The sequence below is a fragment of the Haliotis rubra genome, unplaced genomic scaffold, assembly GCF_003918875.1.
Source record: "Haliotis rubra isolate DU_JTF1 unplaced genomic scaffold, ASM391887v1 Scf245, whole genome shotgun sequence".
NCBI lineage: Eukaryota > Metazoa > Mollusca > Gastropoda > Lepetellida > Haliotidae > Haliotis > Haliotis rubra.
Window position 1 is genome coordinate 1,054,987 of NW_025766503.1, and position 15,914 is coordinate 1,070,900.

The 15,914-nt window shown below is 39.8% G+C and overlaps 1 protein-coding gene across 1 annotated transcript in view; it reads right to left on the reverse strand.

Moving 5' to 3' along the window:
* Positions 1 to 15,914, reverse strand: part of LOC124279024 (ATP-dependent RNA helicase DDX1-like) — a 396,346-nt gene that overhangs the window by 350,900 nt on the left and 29,532 nt on the right. Inside the window, 2 exon segments of the mRNA XM_046714816.1 lie at positions 654 to 814; positions 8,793 to 8,879. Of these exon segments, the coding sequence (XP_046570772.1) occupies positions 654 to 814; positions 8,793 to 8,879 (248 nt within the window).

Genomic DNA, 15,914 nt, shown 5'->3' on the forward strand with positions numbered 1-15,914 from the left:
AAGGAGAGAGTGAAGCGTGGGAAGACGGGTGGCGCCTCTTTCCCGCCAAAACGTCAAGGGAGATAACTCATGGTGAGTAGTGATTTTACGTCTGTTTTATTGAAAGGAGCTTCAATAAGGAGATACAAGTGTTCCACTAACGTTCGCAAGAGGAAGGAGACAAGCAAAAATACATGAGTCAGGATAAGGAAAAATAAAACAAAATCCTTTTCATAGTGCTTTGAATTGATAAATGTGCAGTTATGGCTTCAACTAATAAGTCCTTGACATAATACATATACATGGAACCAACTATTCCCTGCATATAGTTTCTGAAGCCAACAATTCCTAACATCAATTCCATCAATGTACAATTCCCTGGATATAATTCCTGGAATCTACACCTCCCTGGACATAATTCTCAGAACCAACAAATTCCCTGGATCTAATTCCTGGAACCAACAAATTCCCTGGATCTAATTCCTGGAACCAATAATTACCTGGATCTAATTCCAGGAACCAACAATTTCCTGGACATAATTCCTGGAACCAACATCACTTGACAAAATACCTTGACCTAACATAAAAGGCAGATATAGCCCATGTGAAAGTCTAGTATTATTTTACAGTTTTGCATCTATATTACCTACAGCCATAATAGAAGACAGACTAACCTCTCCATAACTATCAAACTGCTTTCCATTGGACTTTTTTCCAGTTCCTCCAAAGCCATATCCAAATTTACAAGTGCCCAGATCAAGTGTTGCCCGATCTGTGGACCAGCCGACTCTGCACAGCCCTTCATCTGTCACTGCTGCTTCGTAGTAGTACCTGCCTGAACACACAGAGGACAGTGTCAGGATGGGAAGTGGCCTAATTATACACTTGTCATCAACTTGGAGAAACAAATGAAAAACATATCTGCAACAGAGTCAATAAATACAAATTTATCTATACATTTTACACAAAGCATTACACAAACATTATTGTCATGGTATGCATCAAATATCAGGAAGAATTCCTAAATTGGAGTTTACAATTCCCCACTTACAAACTGTTTTAGTTACATCCTGTATGACATTGTATTGAGTCAGTTGGGTTTCATGCTGCTTTTAGCAATATTCCAGCAATATCATGGCAGGGGGACACCATTAATGGGCTTCACACACTGTACCCATGTGGGGAATTTAACTAAGGTCTTTGGTGTGACGAGTGAAAGCTTTAAAGGTCACATAAACCCTAGGGGGTACAAATACATAAATCACTAACTGGCATCGTTATAAATGAAACCCCGTCATTAAAACTACTCATTTCGACCTTTAATTGACTTAAATCGACCTTTTTGACAACAGTGCACAATTCTTACCAGCGAACGAAATTTCAACCAATTAGAGCGAGCCGCGTCTCTGTGACGTCATATGAGGAATAACTTTGAGGGCCGATGCAGAATTCATCAACATTTTAGGGGGTAAATTATCTTGTTTACAGGCTTGTATAAACCTGAAATCGTGACAATTGTTGTGGAAAATGAAAGCTATATGTTCTCACAATCTACTGTCATTTACTTTTGTCTCCTGCTTTGCCTAGTTTCCGAGTTACAACTTGTTTTCATAGATGATTCTGTCAAAATCGATCGGTGGCGTTAGGCCCTATTTTTATAATGACTGATCCAAATTGATCCCATTTCTGTGTTTTTTTACCTCGATATTTAATCATGTCATGTAAAAATCTGTTTGTATTCTCAAAACAGTGTCGGCCCATAAGTTTTCACATGCAATACATCAATTAATACTCCCTTGTTGTAACCCGTGTTAGGTGGTATATACCTACATATGTTATTTGTCATCATTCACTTGATGGTCAGTTAATGAATTTATAACAGGTATAATTAGTGGTAACACACTTAGATTACCGACAAAGGTTCCCATTTGGCATTTCTTGTGTCTTGGGTAAATATTCAACATTATTAACATCGATCAAAGGATTAACCGATAACACGCTGATTGATTAATTACTTTTATCTTACACAGCGGATTTGTCAAAAGGTAGTGTTTATGTATGCAGATTTACTAATCTATACTGAATACACTCTGTTGTGTCGGTGTCTGCGTAAAAACAACGTCTTTCTTTCAAAGGATTAATCGGCAATACATTGATTGATTGCCCATTATTGGTTAACTAATTTACTGTTTTTAAAGAAAGGCGGACATTATGCAATTGGTTGCCAGGTGTGCTATCTTGGGTGACCAATGAGACTATACACCAATACCTGAAAAGATTTATCACTTTTTCGTATATTAAACTGTTAAAAGACACATCATTTGGAACAGTTTTGTGGATATTGATGGATCCATTCCTCGAACAAGGTAATGGCCTGATATTGTTCTTATAACTTTGATCTGTTTTAATTTTAATATTTGCATGTTGTTTTTATTCATTTGTCGTAGCATTCAACAGAATCATTGTTTTCGCCGTGAAGTGTAATGAGACAGACAACTCTAGGGTGTGTGTGTGCGAATTATGATTCACATTGGCAAACTATAAAATGTCTAGATATTACAGTTCTGTTATAAATTCACTATAAGTATCAGCAGATCGTCTGCTTTTTATTTAGTTTCAAAATGCATACAAGTATGATAATAAACTAATTAGGATTATAAGACCAAATATAAAGACGCACATTGACTAGTATCTACATACTGGTGAGTGGACATTAACCATGTGAATGTAGCAAGAAATGTATCGCGCAGTATTGTGACTTCGACCCCCACCTCGCTTCCGTGGAAGAAATCGTCATGTTATAAGTTGTGTCATGCAAAATCCGTTTGGTTATGATTCCAATACATATTTAACTATGAGTAGAAAGTAGTTTTGATTTTCTAACTTGATGAAAACAAACTATAATCTCATTAATTCTAACAGACTTTACGATTTTCAAAAATGGCGGCACCCTGTCTGGAACATCCGCCAGTCTGAGGATAAATGCTATTTAGGTTTGTTTTCACCGAAGTTACAAAATCAAAACTACTTTCTACTGGTGGTAAATATGTATTTGATTGATGGCCAATAGGATTTTGCATGACATACCGTATAACATAACAATTTCTCTCGCGGTGGCGCAGGTGGGTTTCAATATAATACCACTTACAATATTATTGTTACCGACCACAACCTCACTTCGAGGAAGAAATCGTTATGTTACAAGTTGTGTCATGGAAAATCTTTATGGTCATCAATCATATACATATTTTACTACAACTAGTAAGTAGTTTTGATTCTTTAACTTCCGAGAAGCGATCTGAATACAAGTAAGATATCGTTTCAGGCTTCCACAACGCCACCTCTCACTCACAAACATAACCCATTTAGCACTAACCGCGGGTCCTGTGGAAATCTGTGCATGGTGACACCATCGCCCGACCCTCTAGGAGCACTTTGACGACAAAGCAACGATTCGCATGTCGCCGTTGATGTCGAGAAATCATCAAAATGATGAGTGTGCTACACACTCTCTATACAACTAACTGAAAATCGTTCCTCATATGACGTCACTGCAGTGCTCTGGCGACAGAGTTACGTAACCTGTCTGTGGTTTCGTTGGCGGGCGAGAGGGAAGCAGGCGACTTTTTGGCCACTTTTAATCGCTCGGTATTAATTAACCACAAGTTTTTAAAGAATAAATTTGGTGTTCCGCATAAGACTAACTACAAATCTTTCATATGTAATGGTTAAAGAGTAACAAAAAACAAAGTTTAGTGGTTCTTTAACCACTGGGCTACCCCACCGCCCCCATATGGCATTGTAAAATGTACTTCACTAACATCATGACCAATACAGTGAAAGAGTCTTTAATGTTTGGTTAGAAAATGTTAAGTAAAGCTTCCACTAAAATGAACTTACAGGAGCACATTTATGACTGCCATCAGTTTTCTTTTTGTCAGGACTTATCCCCGATTTTCACCACTTTCCCCTTTACACTCCGTTTTAGTATTTGCTATCATAATTTGTAATAATGTTCGATCGTGAATGCTAACTTTGACAAATGCACATGGTTGCTAAGGTCCGCCATCATTGAATTGGAAAATCCCGATGTTTTTTTGTTGTTTGTTTGGTTTTTAAAAAAATATTTTTATTCACTTTATTTGGTTACAGTTGAACAAGATATGTGGGTAGAGTAAAATGGTACAGGTTGCATAATAAAAAGCAGACAATGTATAGCATATGGTACTGGGAATATAGATTAAACAACTGAGATGCTAGCTAATATTACAGAGAATTGAAAGACTAAAATATAAATTACATGACTGCATCTAGGACATTCCATTTTCTGTACAAATGTTTCATATTATCGTTTTTCTTCTCGATAAATTTCTCAGTCTCATAGATGTCCTTTAATAATGTTCTGTAGATGGTGAAACTTGGTTTGTGTCCTTTTATATTCATTATGAAAATGTGGCACTTTGCCAATAGTATCATGTGGTTGGGTAAGTGGTTACCACTGCAACAAAATAGAATATCATGGTTTGACGTTTCAGTACATTTTTTCCACGGACTTGAGCTACACAATTGTTCAAATCTGTCCAGAACATTTTGATGGTTGGACAATCAAGGTATACATGGTAAATATCCTCACTTACTGAACCACATAATGTACCTAGGTTATTATCTATCAATTTCATTTTTAGTAGTTCTCGTTTAGTGTAAATGGCTCTGTGCAAAAACTTATATTGAAAAGAGTTTCGTGTCTTTAGTGGATTGTCTATATTGTGAAAATATGGTTTTCCAATTTATCATATCATTTAGTTCCCCGTTCCATTTGAGACACACATTCGGAATGTTATAGTCAGATATGAAATTATCAAAGAATATCCTTGAACCTTTACTAGGTTTAATCAAATCGTTCCAAGGACAGCACATAGATAACAACGGTAAATTAAAGTTGTTGTTTGTTCGTATATTTTCTTTCCACTGTTTGGGTATACTAAGGAGAACACGATTAAAGTCAAGTACAGTACCCTTAATACCAAATTTTGCTTTAAGTTCCACAAATGTTAGAAATGCGTGGTCGTTACAAATATCTTTAATATAAACAATTTCACATTTAATCCAGTTATGAATGATCAAACTTGGCTGGTTACACTGGTGATTTAGCCATAATGGCTGCATGAATATTTCAGTAATGTCGTTATTGTTACATGCCGATCTTTTAACATATCTATGCCAGGCATCAAGAGAATCTTTCCAAAATGGATATTTAACTTTATAATATTTTGTAATGTTGGCTCCTAAATGAAGAAGGTTTTGTAAAGGGAAACCGGCAAGAGCATAGTTCTTAGGTTTTGAAATATATCTATTCAAACATGAAAGTTTTAAAGAGTCCATAAAGGTTTTCACATCGACCATTCTAAGACCACCTTCTTCGTACTAAATTAATTCATTTTATTTTGTTAGTTTTATCATTCCATATAAATTTGAAGAATAATCCGTTCAAATCAGTAATAAATGTTTTAGGGGGATTAGGGAGAGAAGAGAAGATGTGGACAATCGTGGATAAAGCTAAACTTTTAACAACGGTTATTTTCCCTATCAACGTTAAATTACGTCTTTTCCAATTCAGTAGAATTCTTTTTATATTTTCGAGTCTCTTCTTTGTATTGATTACCCATAGGTTTTCTAAATGAGCATTTAATTTGATTCCCAATACGTCGAAATTCTCATTATGCCAATCCAGCTTAAAGTCCTGGGATAGAACTATTTTACTACCTGCCATTGAGCCTAGCCATACTGCTTTTGTTTTATCAATGTTTATTTTCAAACCTGACATCTTGTAAAAGGAAAGCAAAGTTTTCATAGCTTCATTAAGAGAGGTTTGGAACCGTCCAAAAATAATTCAGTGTCGTCTGCATATTGACCAAAAACATGCTCGATGTCGATTTATAAATTCCTTTTAAATATGGAGAGATGGGATCACCCTGTCTACATCCCCTTTCATTATCGAAAAACGGAAAATCCCGATGTTATACTAAGCATGTGATTGGCTATAAGTTTTCGTGGATTTTATATGCGGAATCCTTCGTTAGTCATTTAAGGGAAGTAACTCCAAACTGAGCATGACTGACAATGTTTTTATACGACCATTTTCATAATGTTTCTGATTTAAATCAACAAAAACATGTGACGCTAAAAATGTAGGCCTTATTAAACAATTGAATGCTACTATGAATTTTAAAACGTATTTAGTGTATTAGCTTTCATTAATTTCGACCCTTGAATGCGAAGGGATTGACAATACAGGCAGGATTGTAGAATCTGTGAAGGGATTGACAATACAGGCAGGATTGTAGAATCTGTGAAGGGATTGACAATACAGGCAGGATTGTAGAATCTGTGAAGGGATTAACAATACAGGCAGGATTGTAGAATCTGTGAAGGGATTAACAATACAGGCAGGATTGTAGAATCTGTGAAGGGATTGACAATACAGGCAGGATTGTAGAATCTGAAGGGATTGACAATACAGGCAGGATTGTAGAATCTGCAAAGGGATTGACAATACAGGCAGGATTGTAGAATCTGCAAAGGCATTGACAATACAGGCAGGATTGTAGAATCTGACATTAGAATCTGACGGAGGGACAATCCTACAGGAGGAGAAGGATCATCAAGGTAAGAAGAAGCATGATGAGTAGTCGTCCATTCAGAAGCAATCAGCGATGACCTGAGGAACACTACTAAGGAAGGGACAGAAAGGACTGGTGTCAAGGGGTCAGAAATCGAAACTGGAGGCCTGAAAAGACATCTAAAATTCTCAGAGGCTGCTTCAAGAAAATCGTCAGCGTGGCTAAGCAACATAGAAGAATGGTGTGCCTTCTTCATGGATCTTTTAGACGTGTTATATAAAGACGGTCCAAAATCTTAAACACATTTATAACCACTATCCTCCATATTATTCAGGTAATTACAAGCAGAGCACTGATAACTCAAGGAACAGACACCAATACAATACAAGAGCGGGGGTCACAGTGTCAACTCTGCCTATAGTTCATCTGCACTCTTCTAAGATTAGAAAACAAGTTGTTCCCTTGGCCTCTGAAGAAAATATTATCTTCAAGACAGGACGTCCTCACTCACAAGCGACAAGAAAGAAAATGGAGATGGTCGAAAGAACAAGAGAAAATGCATAATGTGAGATAGGATTATCAGTGTCAAAATGGTATGTTTCGTACATAAGCCGATCCCCTGCGATGGGGTCCTAATCGCGGCAAACACAGACCACAGACAACTGGTAGTTACCGACAATTGTAACTTCGGTCTGTATTATTCACAGAATTCACAATCATATTGTGTCTACTCACGCCTCGAAATGAAGTGTAGTTGACAGCAAATGGATAACATATTTTATTTTGCTAAATATCATATTTATTGTAGCTGGACGATCACATGTCAACAAACTGGCTTGCTTATTTTACCCCATTCCATGTGCGTAAAACTTCCACATACCATGTTCATGAGGGTACGTTTTTCGCTCCAACCGCAGTATTATTATTATTTATTTTATTATTATTGGATATTTATATAGTGCACATATCCATGCACAAGTGCATGCTCAAGGCGCTAGTAGTTTTTCCCTCGATCAATGGATGTCAATCTCAACGGCACATCTTATTATGAATCTCAACTCCCTTGGGAGTATACAACTCTTGCAGCCACTAGGCGCACCGAGTTATTGCGGCTTTCCCATCCGTACGAGGTACCCATTCACAGCTGGGTGGACTGGGACACATAGTCACAGTACTTTGTCCAAGTTTACTGCATGTTGCTATACCCGCAACTAGGTGTTTGCACGAATTCATGTGGCCACCATCTGGTCATATACGAACTGATTCGTGGGTTCTTTTAAGTGCACAGGGTTGTGTACTGTACACGCGGGCATGTGAAAACACTGAAAGAGTCTGCACACAAAGTTGACTCCCAAGGTTTTCACACCCGGTCACAGGTGGGCTCGATCCGGCACCTCATGCTCGCTGGATCACTTGCCTGGCGCTTTAGCCAGCTCGCCCACCATGCCCCCCGATAGCGAATTTCACATCATATTATCAACAATCACGAACTGATTACCGCCTCGTTATCCATGGACCGCTAGTTTACAGTAACATCGGTGATCAGTGTGTGAAATAGCAAGCATTATTTCACCTCATTCCATGCTCGTACAACTTCCGCTTACCATGTTCATGAGGGTCCTAATAACCTTAGTGTTGGAAACGTGTGCACAGCTGATTGCTATTTCCGGCTCAATATACAAGACAAATACACACAGTAATCTTAATACCTGCAAATAAGACAATACCCAGGAAATCAAATTAGAACTGAAAAGGTAAATAATCTTGTCTTGTGATATATAATTGCAAACTTGACGTCTTCACTGACAAAGTCATTTTCTGAAACAATACGATGTCGTTTTCTTACTGTTCACCAGAAATAAAGTTTGACAAAAGTGTTACCCATTGATAAGCGACCCCCTTATACAGGCTGATGTTTTGGTCGTCAAAATTCGGCTTATCTACAGTAATATACGGAAATATGGATTACCACTTTTCACTCTCTAGTTGGTTGATGTGAAGAGACTTTCTTTTTTTGCCATAGCTCTGATGTTACCTCTGATTTGAGGTGAGCATCTGAGCCTTGGAGTGAAGCATCTACAAACTATGTAGGTTGTAATTCATCTTTCCAAATTAACCTGCCAAGGGCACCTAGTTTGGGGTCCTACTAAATCTTGCAATCTCAAAGATGTTTATAAGAAATCATACTCTGACCTTGCCCAGCAACAGACTTGTTTGAGCGTGTCCCATGCCATCCCTGGGGGTCTCTTGCCTGACACAGCACACCATCAGGGTCAATGGCTGTGGAGGAAGCAAACAGCATATTGTACATTGTCTCAAGGAACACCAAGTGTATAAGCAGCTTTATGTTCTTTGAATGCTACATTTCAGTACCAATACTTCAATTTCCAGTCATACTGGTATCTGAATTTTGCATTCAAAGAGGTTCTTATGAATAAGTATATCTGTCACTGATACTGCAGCTTCTAAATGCCACCTACTGTAATCATGCCTTCCTGCATGCACACTGTGGCAAGGTGGTGCCATTTGCCAAACTCTCCTTGACACAAACATTAGTTGTAAGAGATACACAGTCTCCCTATCACTGAATACTAATTAGTTTTTCTTTGTTTTAATTATGATTCTGGCCATGAAAAGAAGTCTCAAAACTAAATCTCCCACACATTGTGAACAGCTGATTGCAATGTTGGCTATTTTACAAGGCAAATACATGTAAGTTTTACAGATGACATAAGAACATGGTGAATAGGTGTGTCCTTAATGCTGTAACACAATTTACAACAATGTCATGATGTGCCATTGCTATAAACATCAGTACATCACAATACAAATATAACCTTAATGTCTACGTTTGAAAAAGGTCTGGCATTCAGTTCACACAAACCAATGATCATATTGTCTATGACCACACAACATAACAAACTAAAGCCTACTGTCCCTATCACCATACCATGACATGAGAAGCTGAGTAGTGTGCATGGGAAGGGAAGTAACTGTACGAAATAAATGGATATTCACACAGATAATGCCAAAATTAGACTGACTGACTGAGTTTGGTTTTACGCCGCTTTTAGCAATATTCCAGCAACATCACGGCGGGGGACACCAGAAATGGGCTTCACACATTGTGCCCATGTGGGGATTCGAACCTGGGTCTTCGGCATGACAAGCCAACGCTTTAACCATTAGGCTACCCCACCGCCCCGCCAAAATTAGAACATTAGAATCGAAAGAGTAGTGATGTTAATATGTTTATAATACTATTACAGAATTAGCAGATGAGTTATAAATATTGACAAAAAGAATAATTTAAAGGGGCACTGATCCAAAGCGATTAATTTTTCACAGTCTAATTACGAAACCAAGCTGCAAGCTGATCGGTACCTGCTCCCTCGACCGTGATGGACACAGGGACAGGGCTACTGTCCATCTTGGCAAAATTTCTTCAGCCTAAACAGCGGGACATTAGGAAGGGTGCCACATCACATGCCATCACATGATATTTTATACCTGACTCATGATCTTTTGCTTAGCTCCCTCTTCTATGCGAATGTTAGTGGAACACTTGAATCCTTTGTAGTTCCCCAAAGCGGACGTAAAAGTACACTCACCCACGAGTTACCTCCTTCTCCCGCGCAAACAGTCATGTGACCCGCCTTACTTGTCACTCTCTCCTGATTTTCTGTCCATGCACTTGGATCTACTGTGAAATCCGAAGTGTTTCCAGCGGGGAGGTTGGGAGGGCTTGTCCTCATGAGTCAGGATAAGTATAAAATATCAATTTTACTTTAAAAATTACATATTATTCCTTAGCCTGACTCATGATCTTTAGCTTAAAGAATCCTTCGGATTGGTGGTGGGTCAAGCCACTTCCTGGATTTATCACCTGTCCTTAGATACGTCCGTCGACTATCTGGCATGAAATACACGTGCTGCCTGCAGGCACAAGGGGTCATCTCAAAGATATTTTGTGCTTTTTCATGTGTGTTGACTATGTCTCATCTAGTGATTAACATCTTTTGTGTCTTTCTTTTAAAAAGTTTAAGTTGAGATATGTAAAAGAATATGATACCCGAAAACCATAGAAACGCATCGTAGTATATAGGAGGCATGACCACTCGAAGATCGACAGGACTGGATATTATTTGTAAATTGTTATGACGTGCCGTGTACCTCCCCAGTATCATTGCCCTAAAGGATTATCTTATCTTACCTGATATCTCTATCCAGCCCGACCCCAGGTTTTGCTTTTGAGACGACCCCTCCTATCTGTTTCTTTTTATAGTGACAGTGAGACTCCATGGCAGCTACATCCTTAATTGTTTCAGCATAAAAGTTATTATTTTTTACGTCAGCTATCGTTTATAATGAATCTACGTCTAATTTCAAACTGGACATTTAAAAAGTGTCCTTTGTAATACAATATCATCACACACTAATTTGCATAAAGCCATGGTCTGTTCCAAATAAGTCAATTTGAACTTAGAAATAAACCGCATTGCTAATTTTTGCCCTAATTTCCCCTCAGTATAGTCATTTTTCTCCGTTTCCTATCTCTCTACCACTGAGACTGCAGTTAGGCCGAACTTAGTTTAACAGATATTTCACACTTTCACATATCAACTACATAAAATTGTAGAGATAAATGAGAACATATAGTTTTTTTCTATTTCCGACAGTACTATAGTATCTTCTTACTACTAGTTATCTATAACAACCCATAGATTATGATAAGATCTTTATCATAAATGAGTTGCGACCCCTTAGCATACAGGTAAGATCTTTACCAGTACAGAGTCTTAATCACTCATGCTAGCCTAGTCTACACTGTGCGCATGGACTTTCAAACTAGAATTTTTTCCATAGTAAAATTTATCAACAACTCAGCGCCTTTGAGGAACCGTTAGTTGTTGTGCTACAACAAGAGGCCCAAACTGGTGAATGCCGGAGACGTCTTCAGTGGCTATGTATCGGAGGTAGTGGTTGGCAAACACCGTATCCGACTTCCATAAGCAGCCCTCCACAAGTGATGACATAGAGCAATTTCCATGCAGAGCGAGTGTTGACGCCAGTGCTCTGACTTCGTGTGGGTTGGAAGCTCTTGGAGGTTCTAATCCTGCTGCTTTATAGGCTCTTAGTATAACGGCTCTCATCCAAAACGATATTGTCATTCTTGAGACTTCCACTGATGTCTCCGTCAACAAGGGGATGAATAGGCGCTTGAATTTTCTTCTTGTTTTAGTCTTTTGAAGATATATCTTCAGGGCTCTGACAGGACACATGGATAAGTCCTCGGTGTCCTCTGGACCGAGGATCGTACATAGCGCTGGGACATGGAACTGTCTGTCCGGTTGGCCAGGTAACTGATTCTTTGCAATGAAGTCCCCTCTAAGTCCTAGATGTACTGCGTGTGCTGATGTACAAGCAGGTTCAGCCACTCTGGTAGTTTCAGGGTTGGACTTCCGAGTTCTTGTATTAGATCTGGGAACCAGACTCACGCTGGCCAGTAGAGTGCGACCAAAGTCAGTTGTAGCATTGGGTCTACTTGATCTTTAATAGTACTCGAGGTAGTAGAACCGGAGGTGGGAACACGTATGCGTTTAGTCCTTCCCACTACAAGCTCAGTGCGACTGTTGCCCAGGCTTGAGGATCTGGTACTGGTGAGATGAATGTCTGTATTTGTTTGTTGAACCTTGTGGCGAACATGTCTATGAAGGGAGATCCTATTTTCATTAAGATGAGCCAGAACACCTCTGGGAGGGGCATCCATTCCATGGGTGACGGATGAAGTGGTCAAGATAACAGCTTTCATCTCTAACTGGTTGATGTAAAGATGTTGTTCTTGTTTCGACCACTTCCCTGGTGCCACTTCGCTGTCGAGATGTGCTCCCCATCCTTGTAGTAAGGCATCTACGTAGAGGTGGACTTGATCATCATGACTTCTCTGGAATCATGTGTGACTTCCTTGGCAACTACGTCGATCTCCCCGCCGAAGACAATAGGCGCCGCCCAAGGAGATCTAGTAGAGGTTGGGTGAACCTGTCATTCGAGGAACATGTCGACCTTGTCTTCATAGTAGGGTGAGACCCGTCGACACCGAGGCCAGGTGATCAGACATGAAGTGCTGGTCCTTCTTCTGAGTTAACAGTGCTGATAGCATTCTTCTTGTCTTCTACCTTATAAGACTTGTTACGGGAGTCGTTGATCAACTTCAAGTTGTCATCCAGGTTCGGCGCTTCTCATGAAGGGGTCCATGTGATGCAGAGGGAACCTCTTTGCGTTGAACGTTGGTACATGTTGATTCTGGTACCGGTGTAACAGGCCAAACTTCCCCCCTGGCCAAACCTTCCCTGGGGAAACTTTAGCCTAGGCCAAACTTTCCCCCCCTAGGCTTAATCTTTCCCGGGTAAAGTTTGTCCTAGGCCTTGAATCAACATAAAGGCTACTTGTTTCTCACCCTTGTTCTTATATCAAAAGGGGGAGATTCTGGCCTAGCAAGGCTATTTCTTCCCCAACCTTGTTTTCATGTTTAGGTTCGTCTTGAAAAAGTCAGTAACGAAAACAAGACATGTGAACACATTGTTAAGATATTCATGTTGATGTCAAGTTCCATTAACAATTTACAGGTCATCTTCATCTTCATATATAACATGTACATAGTTCCAGTTTTGTTTCAAGGGCGGTGGGGTAGCCTAGTGGTTAAAGCGTTGGCTCGTCACGCCGAAGATCCGGGTTTGAATCCCCACATGGGTACAATGTGTGAAGCCCATTTCTGGTGTTCCCCTGCCGTGATGTTGCTGGAATATTGCTAAAAGCGGCGTAAAACCAAACTCAGTCAGTCCAGTTTTGTTTCAATACCCTTCTATACTCACGTCTCCTATTCTCGCGGGTTTCCTATTCTCGCGGTAAACACGTTTTCTGCCGAAATCGCTGATACACGCGACACCTAGCGGTTGTTTACCTTGCCGACCGGTAACTAGGAAGTGGCCCAAGTCTGCGAGTGATCAAAATCTTGCAATGTCAGGAATATTGGTGAGTTTAAAAGAAAAGAACCATAACACCTTGTTTGTTATATGCCAGGGGTCAATAATATTTACTCTGTCACGATGTTGCATCTCTATCTACAAAAACATTCAGTCTCCAGTAAAAACATCGTCTGCTACATTACGACCTATTGACACATAGAAATCACATGATTGTCACATGACTTCATTTTCGCAGGCTGTAAAAAGTATGGAAACATTTAAAGGCCATATAATGGAAGTGGGCGCAATCACCGTTGTTAAGCTTTTGTAACCTAGATATATGTGTCGTTTACATAAAATTGAATAGTTTTCTAAAGAGTAATTGATCAAAAGAATATGATATGATATGAATTTCATAATAAAGGGTAAATTTGTGGGAAAAAAACAATAGAAAAGTGACTTCATAAAAAAACAATTGTTTATGTCACGACTTCTACATTCATTACATTTTAACATAGAATTTATATTAATAAAAAGTAGATACAACAAATACAAATGCATATATCGATATCAAAAGGGATTTTGTATTTGTCTTTTAGGGAGCAAAGGGTCCCGGTAGGGTAAAGAAGCCATATGATAAAGACAATCTTCTAAAAGCGCATTTGAGGCTACCACTACAGGAATGTCAGTCTATAGAGCTTCGCGTGTCTATGGCGCCCCCGAGTCAACATTGAGGGATCGAACACGATGTAATGTGGCTCTGGGACGGGACACCTGGACCTGATAGACTCTTAACAACTACAGAAGAGGAATCTCTGGTTAACCATGTGAAATACATGGCGGACATTGGATATGGTTACTCTAAGAGCAACATCCAATATCTTGCAGCCGACTATGTCAAGTCAGTTGGCAAATATGTTCAGGCTAGCCATTCCTTAAGTAACAAGTGGTTCTATGGCTTCTTGAAACGTTGGCCAGATCTGAAGTTAGCCAAACCACAGAAACTGCATTTAGCCAGGGCAAAGGGTGCTTCAAAACAAGTAATAGATAAGTACTTCCGTGAGCTAAAAGCTATTATGACGAGGCATAGCTTCAACAGTTTGCCTGGCGCATCTTTAACATCGAACGAAACTGGTGTGAGCACAGAACACACTCCATCTAAGGTTGTCTGTGGAAAGATTCCAACCCCAAGCCATCACATCACCTAGATCAGCAAATGTCACCATCATAGCCAGAGCTTAACGCAGCTAGGAAATTATGTTCCTCCTTTTACGTTTTCCCAGGTAAACGTTGGTCAGGACGATCTCTTGGCCGGGTGCGCCAGTCGGATCCACCGGGAAGATGTCGCAAACTGGTTGGTCGAATTCAGCCATTTTTGAGACCTATGTGATGGATCATCTCGCCAAACATGCTGGAATAAAGGAAGGGAATGCTGTCCCACCTACACTGATCCTTTATGGACGGTCACAAATCACATATATCTCTGACGCTAACCGACTGGGCAAGGAAAAGAAACGTCGTTCTTTTTGTTCTTCCACCACACACAAGCCATTTGACTCAACCTCTTGAGGTTGAAGTATTCGCTCCTTTCAAGAATCACTATTACAGGGAATGTCAAACATACCTTCACAACAACCCTGGGGTATCTATCACAAGATATGAAGTCGCAGCTTTGTCAGCGCAGCCATATATTAAAGCGCTATGTCCAGCCAACATCACCAACGCGTTTCGCAAGTCGGGAATCTTCCCGTTTGATCGAGGTGTCATAGGTGAAGCACAGACAGCACCAGCGATTATTTATCCCACTGATGTCTTCACAGAAAATCCGGACACGTCTACTACAGCTGTTAAAACAACATCGTCTGTGGTCGTCCCTCCGACTTCCGCTGGCACCGGTGATATAATTGGCAGTGTCAACGCTCCACCCGTGACAGTGTGCGAATCACAGTTGTCGACTGATACTTCTACTCTTGCTGGCGATTTTCTCGAAACGAGGAAAATTAAAATAGTTGTCCAGAAGAAATCCAGGAGGAAGTTTGTTCCACCATACAAGTCCGTCACTGGCAATCTCATGAAGAAGGCAAACACTGACATCTTGAGGAGCAACGCAGAGAAGCAAAAATCTAAACACTTCTCTTCATCTGCATGTAAAAAAGCGTAAGTTTTAGAGAGTAATCACAATATTTCATCACGCAAGGGGGAAGTTGTGCGACCTTCTACATCAGGGTTGTGTGTCAACAATGGTGCCATCCCGGTATCTTCGCCGGAAATCAGTGGCGACAGTGGCGTCATCACATCGCAGAGGAAGAAAAATGCTGTGCGTGCAACAAGTTTCAACCTCAGGAACTTC